The sequence below is a fragment of the Zootoca vivipara genome, chromosome 13, assembly GCF_965207765.1.
Source record: "Zootoca vivipara chromosome 13, rZooViv2.hap1.1, whole genome shotgun sequence".
Classification (NCBI taxonomy): domain Eukaryota; kingdom Metazoa; phylum Chordata; class Lepidosauria; order Squamata; family Lacertidae; genus Zootoca; species Zootoca vivipara.
In genome coordinates this window covers 31,026,258-31,037,185 of record NC_142596.1, presented here as the reverse complement: position 1 = coordinate 31,037,185, position 10,928 = coordinate 31,026,258, and the positions used below count along the sequence as shown (strand labels likewise).

At 40.3% G+C, this 10,928-nt stretch overlaps 1 protein-coding gene across 1 annotated transcript in view; it reads left to right on the top strand.

Annotated features, from left to right (window-relative positions):
• Positions 1-9,517: 9,517 nt before the first annotated feature.
• The window catches only part of MEIOB (meiosis specific with OB-fold), a 26,243-nt gene continuing 24,832 nt past the window's right edge, over positions 9,518-10,928 (top strand). The window contains exon 1 of the mRNA XM_035131666.3: positions 9,518-9,589. Within this exon, the coding sequence (XP_034987557.3) occupies positions 9,521-9,589 (69 nt within the window). The 5' untranslated portion in view covers positions 9,518-9,520. The remainder of the gene's footprint in view (positions 9,590-10,928) is intronic.

Here is a 10,928-nt window from a genome sequence, read left to right as displayed (position 1 = left end):
AGAAAAGGCTGTGTGTCCTTGTCTCTAAAGGGGTTTACAGTTCTGCAGCAGTGTGGACAGAGATTTCATTGTCCTTGTCAAAGGCCCGTTTTTTGTCATCAGCTGCACTGAAGAGACAACAGACAGTCTGACTGCTGTTTTACTGGAAAACCAAGTGCCCTCTCTTACTGCGGCCCCTATCTCTCATCCATTGTCTTTGAATCTCCCTGCCTTTCTGAGGCACCCTGCCCCATTCAATTTACAACTCACAATGCTTTTATTCCTCTGGTTACATTCACTTCTTCGTCCTGTCTGCTTCCAACTGGAGAAATTAATCTGAATGACTGTGAAAAGGGACCTAAACTGTTGGTTCATGAAATAATTTCCGGAGTAGGGGCTGCTATGTCAGACCCCTTCTGGGATGTCTCTGTCCACCACGGTGAGAAGTCACTGCCAGTTCAGGAAGTGGGAGAAAAGTAAAGACAAGGCTGAAACAAATGTAAAAGAGGTAGCAACAGAGATAGTGGCCATGTGCTCTATTTTACAGATGACACTTTCTATTTGTAGCCCGTTCTAAAAATTAGAAGAGCCTGGCTGCTGGATCAGTCCAAAAGCCCAGCTCTCCAGCATCACCTTCCCACAGTGATCAACCAGATGCCCCAATGGGAAGTCCTCAAGCAGAATCCACTAAGGATGGGGCAGGTTTTAGTCCAGAAACACCTGGAGGATACCATATTGGCTACCCCTACTGAACCTCATTTCACAAAGAGAGCTAGGAAGGGAGGCAAACACATCAGGACTGCTCCAGTTGGATCCCTACCCCACTGCAACATCAAGTGCCATGTTAGCCCAGAAGGGCCAAACACCATGAGAACCTAAGAAGAGTCTGGTTGCCAACTTATGTCTTCCAACATCCTCTTTTCACAGTGGTCTGGAAAGCAGGGCATGAGTGCTTTGCCACTTGTGATTCCCAGCAACTGGTATTCAAAGACATAGGCTGTGTCCATATCATATCTTTAAAGCACATTCTACTCCCATGCAAAGAACCCTAGGAAGTGTCATTTGTTAAGGGTGCTGGGAATTGCAGCTCTATGGTATGTACATAGCCATATTGCTTCTGATTCCCATAAGAACTATATGAAGGAAGAGCAAGGCCTATTAGCAGTTAGCACCAGGACAACAGACCCAGCAGGCCCACAGGTCTCTTGGTCACAAGTCCTCCCAGCTGTAGAGATATATAAATTCTTCTCAATTTTCGCCAATAAGTATGTAAACCAGCATATGCAAAAGTGAAGGACACCTGTGTTCTTTTTGCTCTTTTTTGGTGTGGCCTCCCTAGGAACAGGAGTAGGAAAATCCTCTTGATGCTCAGCAAGCAAGCATGCTTGACCCAGAAGGAAACTTTTATGGGAATCAGAAAGTACTGTATGACATGTTCCAGCCTATTATAAGGAAACATGACTGCTGGACAAGCAAGGGAGAGATTTCACAACAGTTTACAAAAAAGAAGCTGCTGCATCTCAGTAGTAGAGCATTTGCTTTGCATGCAGAAAGTCCCAGCTTCAGTCCCCAGCAACTCCAAGTGGGACTGAGAAAGATCTGTATCTGAAATCCTGGAGAGCCACTGCCAATCAGAGTAGGCAATACTGAGCTAGATGGGCAAGGGACCTGATATGGTATAAGACAGCTTTCTATATTCCTAGAGAGAGAAAAAAACATGACCAAACACAAACCACATGGGGGACAAAGCTATCAATGGCTACTAGCCACTGTGGCTATACTCTGCTTCCACAGAGGCTAAATGCTTCTGGAAACCAGTTGATGGAAACCACAGGGGGGAGTGCTATTGTACTCAGGTCCTATCTGAGGGCTTCCCATAGGCATCTGGTTAACCACTGTAAGAACAGAATACTGAACTAGATGGGCCATTGGCCTGATCCAGCAGGCACTTCTTATGTTCTTACAAAAAAGGAAGGGAAGCCTCAAAATGATACTGAAAAGTATATGAAATATTAGTCTGTTCTAGATGGGTTCCCAGTGCTCCCCCATACCCAAAAGACCAGTTTTGGCCTCTGGGTGTACTTATTGTCCCAGCCTGGTCATGATGCTGCAGAGATATAGTACCACACACTTTTATACTTATTATATGTACAATATACATATTTTTGCATGTATTTTTTAGTATGTTTTCGCATATTAGTCACACTTTTAAAAAAAAATACAAGAGATCGCCTGTGAGCAAAGCTTGAGTGGGTCAAAACAGCTAAATTCTGCATTTAAATCCATTTGAAACAGATTCCCTCTCCATCCTTGCAACCAACTGTATTATCTGTATCTGCTGTTCAATAACCTCCAGATAACCTTAACGCTCTTTACCTTTGTGGACAGGAGATCATCCATCCTGAATGTCGTGGCTTTTTGTTTCCAGGAGCTGCAGTGAGTTAAACATCTATTAAAAAAAAATGTGCTACCTGTGTCAGAATATGGCTGCCATGTTGAGCCCTGAGCGTTTGACACCTGGCGTGTTTGGGGGAGGAGGCAGATGTTCTCTGATAGCGTTTCTGTTGCTGCTGCATCAAGAGCTACGCCAGCCGTGACCTCTGTGCACTCACCCTTGACTTCTTTATCAAGTCCAAGACACACACAATGTCTCGTCTCCATAGCTGTTCATATTCATCAGGGGCTGGTAGTTCTGACAAGTCAATGCTATTGTGGGGGAAGCTTTAAAAGAGAGAAGAGGAGGGGGATCACTTTCATGCCATTGTTGTCACATTTAAAGTGGGGGTGGGTGGGTGGGGGAAGCAGGCACAATTTTATTCCTGCATCAGAGATGCTGTTTCCATGATGAGGAGGGCAAAGTCTCTCTGGCCATACAGCTGATCTGGGGAGCCAAGCATGGCGTGCGCTGAAGCAAGAATGGGTTTTCTGGAAAAGCTGGTTATGACGACATGTCGAGAGCCAGACGGCCTTTTCATAACTGGCTTTCAACAGAAATTCATTTATTCAAATGAAAACCACACCAAGGCAGCAAGCAGCTGGCAAGTGTGTGTGCTCATTTCAATTCTAGGTGTTTGGCTTGTGCGGAAATAGGACTGGAAAAATGGCTGGGTACAAACATACATTTAGAGCACATTGTTTTCACCCAAAGAATCCTGAGAACTATAATTTGCTAAGGGTGCCGGGAATTATAGCTCGGGGGGGGGGGTAAGCTATAGTTCCAAGGATTCTTTGGAAAGAAATAATGTGCTTTAAACATATGGTACGTATGGTACCATTTCTAGTTATGACTGAAAATATTTGGAGACCTGAGGCAGAAAATCCAAATAGCACACCACACTCCAATGGTGGTTTGACAATATATTAATAAACTGCTAATTTGCTACCCCTTCCTGGTGCTGCCACCTCAAGTGGACTGCATCATCACACCCAAGTGGGGTGAACCCTAAGCATTTCTGAGCTAACTGTAAAACAATGCTTATATTTTAGTTACATTTTTATAAACTGGGAAAGGCCATACCTTGGTAATAATCTGCTCTGCATGCAAAAGGTCCCAGGTTCAATCCTCAACATCTCCAGATGGGGCTGGGAGAGTCCCCCGTCTGAAACCCTGGCAGGCTGGCAGCACTGCTGCCACTCAGTGTAGACAATACTGAGCTAGATGAAACTATGGGCTGACTTAGTATAAGTTTGTTTGTTTGCTTTTAAAGGGTACATTTTGACTTTTATACCTCACCCTTCTTCCTTCTCTCAAAAGCCACCATCTGTTTAGGCCAGGCATAGGCAAACTCTGCCCTTCAGATGTTTTGGGACTACAAATCCCATGATCCCTAGCTAACAGGACCAGTGGTAAGGGATGATGGGAATTATAATCCCAAAACATCTGGAGGGCCAAGTTTGCCTATGCCTGGTTTAGGCCCTCCGGTGAATGAATGTGGAGGGAAAGGGTTGTCACCAATGTTAGTTCTACTCAGAGTAGACACACTAGCATTGACATGGCTAAGATAGGTCTGTTAACTTCAGTAGGTCTACTCTAAGTGAAAAGCATTCCACTTAGCAAAGATTCCAACTGAGAAAATCTCTTAAATTTGGAACTTCATTTACATCTGTCCTCCCACCACCCTTCAATTGGATATTATATTTGAAACAGTCATACAGTCAAAAACATGCATTGCCAGAGAGCAGAAATGTATTGGATAAGCTTGAGGTTCAACTATTTAAGAACCACATAAACCCACAGAAAACTCTACTCTGGGTAAAACTTAGTTGGATTTATCCCAAAGGGTGTACAAAACATGACAAATATTTGGCTCTGCAAGCATTCAGCTTCAAAACTAGTTTTGTTAAATCACACTACAGTATTTGTTTCCATTCATAGACCACCCTTCATCCATCAACAGCCCTAGGGCTGATCAAAACAACAAACACATACCCAACAAATTAAAATTCAAAATCACAACAACCTAAATAAGAAGCCAAACCAAGTTTTATTATTGTTTATAACCCATGGCCATTACAATATAGACACAAAATACTTATGTGCAAAACACAGAAAAGGGTCATCAATCCAGTAACACAGGTATAAACTCTGAAAATAAGCGGGACATTCGTTTAGTTTAACAGTTAAAAGCGTCCTTCGATATTTAGTGTTGATCTAATTCAGAAAGAGTTTGTGCAGAGTAATCACTGAATAACCTTATCTTCTAGTAGTCAATGGCAATGAAGTTTACAAGCACCCACCCACTCACACACCCTCTTGATCAAAGCAAAATCCAGTTCCCCATAACAATCCCCCAACCACGTGAGTGTCTCTCTCCCTTTGCCAGTCTGCTTCCTGCTACTGGCCCTTTAAGGAGCTGGCGCGAGGAACGGGAGACAATCACGAAATATTTGGCAGCTGGGCGCCTGCGCGCTGAGAGCTGATGCGTTTTCCCGCCCAAACTGTGGTGCCTGTTTTGTGGGACGGGACAGGATTGCAGAGAGAGGCACTGCTGCAGGAAAGCGCCTCTTAACTTCGCATGAGGAAAGAGTGTTGTTTATTCAAAACATCCATAGAAGCCCCATTGTCTGCCAAAAAGAAAGGGAAAAAGAACAAAACCCAGTGTATTATTTTTTTCATTTATGAATTGTTTCCTATAAAACATCCTGCAGCGATTTAACAATAAAACTGTACAAACTGAAACACATGAAAGGCTAATAAAAATAGCACATGCCCTGCCCCCCTAATGTAAACTTGTGAGGGAAACATACACTTTTTTCTCTCTCTCAAGAGGTGGGGGGTATGTACTTAGTTTCCCCCTTTGTGTGTGTGTGTGTGTGTGTGTGTGTGTGTGTGTGTTTTCAAACCTCTTGTGATTATTGTTACTTAATAGAATATTAAGACAAATACACAGCTGTAGTCAGTGCTAGTGCTACTAGAGTAGACCCATCAGAATTACTAAGGACCTCTTGGACTGGGGTTTTGATGGGGGATTTTGTTGTTGCTATTGATATTAATTTTTCGTATATTTTAATTTTAGATCTTATGATTTATGTGCACATTGTTCAATTTGGTTGTGTTCTTTTTGATGTGTTTTATTTATTGTTTATGACTAGTTTTATTGTATTTGTAATTATGTAAATCATTTCACTTTGTCAGCTGCCTTGAGTATGGCTTTAACAATGGAAAGGTGGCATACAAATAGTATCTTAACACCTTTATGTAAATTATGAGGCAGCAAATAAATGATGTAAATAAATAAATTCACAAATACATGGGGTATACAAATTTAGCCCCCACCCTTTTCATTTAATCTTAAATATATTCAAGGCCAAGCTGTGAATGGTGCTGTGACTCTTGACTGCCTCTCTTCACAGACGCTTGAAATGGCATCTGTGATTTAGAGAGTACCTCATAATTCTATTTCTGTGGAGGATTTACCTCAGGAGTCTCCATTTTGTCAGTCTTGGTACACAAAGATCAAGGTTCATTACTTAGACCTACCTGTGTTGGATAGGTAGCTGTTGTTCTCATATACCCTTTTTCATATACAATACTTTTCTTTTCTCAGCAAAAATGACAATTTTAATCCCTCATCGTAAACTCAGACAATTTTTTTCCCCTCAGACACAGTGACTTCTTGCTTGCTCTACCCTAGTTTTGGCCCTCATTTTGGCCCACTCCATATTTAATAATCTGGAATAATCCAGAGAATCTCTCTCCCCACTCAGTTTTTTTGCTCAAGGTACAAACAATTATAATGTAGTAGTAGAAGAAATAATAATAATAATAATAATAATAATAATAATAATAATAATAATATCCTGGTTTCCCCTGATTAGCATGCCTGGCTTCATCTAGCAATCACTGATGAGGTGAATAGCCCTTCAGCAGATCTCATTGTGTGAATATAATACAGGGTGAAAACAGTGTTAAGAAATGCCCAATCCACATTTTGGCTGAAAAATCCTATACCCACTCATTGGGAAGTAAGCCTCATTGAGTTAAATTACTTTCAAGTGGACTGTATGATTGTACTGTAAATTGTCTTTACAATGTAGCATCCCCATTTCCATCTTTTCTTAACTATACTGTACTCCCTATTTGGGAAGGGGGGGGTTCCATTCCTTCTAGCGTTGCCATATGTCCTCTTTTTCCAGGACACATCCTCTTTTTCATGGGTATGTAAAATGAAAGTCGTTATTGTATAGTGATCCATAATTAAAAGTAGAAGTCAACAAATATGTCCTCTTTTTTGCTCTTCAGAATATGGCACCCTTCTTCTTCCTCCATTAAACTGGCCCTCACAAAACTGGCCAGCAAAGTAATGACTTCTTTAGTCCATCCCTTTTACACCCCCCCCTTTTGTCTTAGTGCTTATTGAAAAAGGATCTATGAATAGATTTCGTTTTTTCAGTTAAAAGCGGTTGCAACATACTGTACTCTACTGGCAGTTATTCCGCTCAATTAACTAGGGAGTATTGGGGTGCAGTTTTATGTCTAACCATATGTGTAACCATTCTTAATGCCCTCACAATTCCCAGAGTTCCTTGCAGGGCACAATGGCCGTTAACTGATTTAGGTTGGCAAGATAAGACAATATCCGTACTATCAATTTAAACTGGTTTAATTGTCACACTTTCATGCACAGTATCCTGGTAATTGCAGTTTTCTGAAGGCTAGTGAACTTCTAACTGAAAAACAGTTTTTGCAGTTGAGTAATACAGCATGCTTAGGGGAAATACTGAACCCCCCCCATTAAGATATTCTCTAGAGTTCTTGTTGATTTTGGTGTCCCAATTTGCCTTATTATCTTGGCAGTGCTGGCAACAAGCAGCTTTATACCCACGACTCCTTTTAAATCTCATTACCTATATCCAGCATGAGATGTGGAAAATGTTTAACCCTCCTTTAGTGATTCCACACTGTTTAATATTACAATTCAAATGTATCCACCAGTAACACTTTACATATTTAAAAAACTTTGTTTTTTAAATGCCTCTTTGAGGTAATCTGATTCAGTCATTAAAAAAAAGCCCACTAATCCATTTTCAATGGGCAATGAATTATTTAACACTGTATTTGAGGGAAGAATATACTATTGATAGTTGCCTAGGAGGCATAATTGGGCTGCATCTTGCTGCCTAAGACAGCTGGAAGTTTCTGTTTCTTTCCAAGTTAGAATTTTTAAATATGGAAATAGGGCACCTTAACTTTCGACGGATCTATAGGAAAAAATAACTAGAAGTTAAAAAGAAAGACTTTCAGAATATATTAGCTGGATACACTTTATCCATGTATTTTTTTAATTAAAAAAAATCAAAAGTTGTGAAATAACCACAGTTATGTTTGTTATGTATTATCTCCAGACAGCATTCATTTATTTTCACTTATCTAAGATATGCCAGAGATGGCCTGATGGATGAAAAGTAAAAAAAGGAAGCCCAACAAAACACAACTCTGATATCTGTCAGTGAATATGAGTACAGTCAAAGGAAAACAGCTTTGAGAACTGACATTACAAAGGGCTTTTAGGCACACTGTCAGTGTATTGATTGTGACTCATTTTTGATGCCAGTATGTGTGAGGCTTGGAAGTTTTGAACATCCCACAAAAAGTCATTTTTACTTTACAATCTGGGTTTTAAAATGAATGTTTAACAATATACCAGAAAGTCACTAAGGAACCACAATACTTTTTGGCTTCTTGGTGCTGCAGACTTATGGCAGACAATTTTTAGAATTCAGCTTTTGTTAACTCCTAAAAACCCTTTTACTGTTTTTATTGGTTTCTGCTGTTTATTTTTTTGAAAAAAATTATTGCTGCTGCCATCAGTAGTTCCTTAATCCTTTTTATCTTTTTAGAAGTAGTGGATGCCAGGAAAATAAACATAAAGGAATAGGCTGAGTGGGTGGTTCTAGTGATAGGGTGGGGGCAGACAAATGTCTTCCCCCAAAATTCCCTGTACAGTGTCTGCACACTGTCTGAATTAGAAATATAGAATGTCAACAGAATGTGAACTGCTTCAAAATGTCTAAGTTTGTAATAAATTCAAAGAGCTGCTGTAGGCTAGTCCAGAGGCTTGGGCTAGAGTGCATTTGGGGAGGGGAGCTTTTGAGTCTTTCTCTTTGAGAAACATAAATTCTTCAGGCACATGGAACCAATTGCAAAGTTCTTTGGATAGTGGGCACAGCTTCTTGCTGTGGTAATTTTACCTTTTATTGAGATGGAATTTGATTTTTTTCTTTAAAAAAAGAAGCAGAAGCAGATAGTTTCTTTTAAAAATATATAATTTATAATTTTTTTGCCCCATCGTACCTCCTGGGAGTTCAGAACCGTGGACAGTGGGTGCCTTTATCTTGTTTTCATTTAACTTTTAAAAGTTGACTAGGTTGGTAAGAGACTGTGGTTTACTTACCGGTATTTAGCTTCATGGTATAACTGAAGATTTGACCCCAGACTTTTCTAATCTCAAGTCCAATAGTCCATGCACAACAGGAGCTGGATTGTTTTACATGAAATTGAACAATGGGGCAAGATGAGAGCTGATGGATAGAAAAATGACATAGGGGCCAAAGCTGATGCAATGCACTTCCCTCATGGAAGAGCATCCACCAAGAATATCCACAGATTAAAAGCATCAAAGTAGTCATGTGAAATCCATATAGGTTATTACTGTTCAATATTTACTACTTTTGCACATCTCAAAATCTGTTCAGAAAGTGCCACACACATATCATGTCTATCATGAGCCAATTTCAAGCTTGCAAAAGTGCCAACGTGATCTGAAAGTGTTACATTTTAAAAAGTGAAATTAAATTTAAGAATGTATTTTTTTTAATGATCTGACCCAATAAAAAACATAAGTGTTTTTAACAAGTTGAAACAGTTTTGTTATCTATGTTTGACCATTACAGCAAAGAAGTCATCCAGAAAGCAGGTGCTGTATATCAAATTAGCTTTTTAAAGAAAATGGCTTCTCTGCGGAATGCTCTAAGTGATTTGTTTTTATTTTGCTCTCTTTAAAAGCTCTAACATACTTTTCTGTAGTTTCAGATAAAAAGAATGGCCTACTCGGTTTCAACACAAAATTTTGTAGCCATTTCAGATGTGCATCCAAATCTTGCTCGTCCTGTAGGTCTTGGTGACATAAGTCTTTTTTGTTCTCCAGTGAAACAGTATATCACTATATTATATTACTGCAAAATTATGTAATTGGTTTGTCTTTATATACTCACAGCATTGGCATAATTATTAGGCACAAAGTATGTTAGCTTCTCTTTGTGTACCCTCAGAAAGTGAAAACTGATACTTCTGTTGACCACAGAGTGTGGATGCCACAACTATTGATGTTGACTGGACAGTTCATTGACTGAAGTATCAGAGACTTCTTTGTATTTTCTTTAAATAGATGTTGTGTTGATAATTTCTACAGAGTTTGCATTATAGTATCACAATACATTGGAAATGTATTCTTTTGGACTAGGGACACCAGATTGGAAGCTGTGAGCGTTACTCACATGGGTAGTCCCATTCATGCACAGCTTCCCTTGACTAACCCTTGAGCATTTGGGGGGGAAATTTCCATCTATGTCTGTTGTTTCTTAACTATTAAATGCATGTCAGTGTTCCAGAGAGAGCAAGGATTTGCAAGGATACTCCGTGTAGTCTGTACATAACAAACACACATTGCAACTTTCAATCATATCTTCTCAGAGTTGAGCCCCAAGGCATTTTGCCCCTATAACTTCCGCATTATGACTTCCTAGAACTCATTATGATCATTGACAGGTGAACCTGCTCCTAATCTGGATTCCATATTAAAAATGAAGGTTGAATATCCAAACTCCCTGTTACATCCAAAGATCTTCAGCCTGGTTCTATACTGCAACCATTAAAGCAGCTAAATCTATGCTGCTTTCTCCTATTTGTGATTAATAAGCTGTAGTATTTCTTGTGCTGTGTGTGTACACTCACATGATGAAAGCTGTTACAGTACAAGAGTTGCCAATGGCCTTGCGTTCCACATCAATTCAAGTCCACACCCTCCTGCAAAGCCCCTTGGCATGGCACAGCTGCATCATGCAGGAGTTGCTGAGCACTGGTACATTCGTACCAACATCTCTAGCTGCCCAATTCACATGGCAGGATCAACTCACAGGACCAGATCAAAGGGATAAGGCAGGAATGGGGAACCTGTAGCCCTTCAGAAGTTGTTGGACTCCAGTTCCTATCAGCCCCAGACAGTGCAGCTAATGAACAGTGATGTTAGGAGCCATAGTATAACAATATTTGGAGTGCCACATGTTTCCCATTCCTGGGATAAGGTGCTATCTGCACCTGGTACAGTAATGACAATGGCACTGGATCCCATACTTCAATGTTAATGCATTGTGGAGGTTTAGCATGGGCTGTTGACAGGGGCGAACGAAGCATGAACGGTACCTGGGGTGGGGCAAACCGACCATACAGT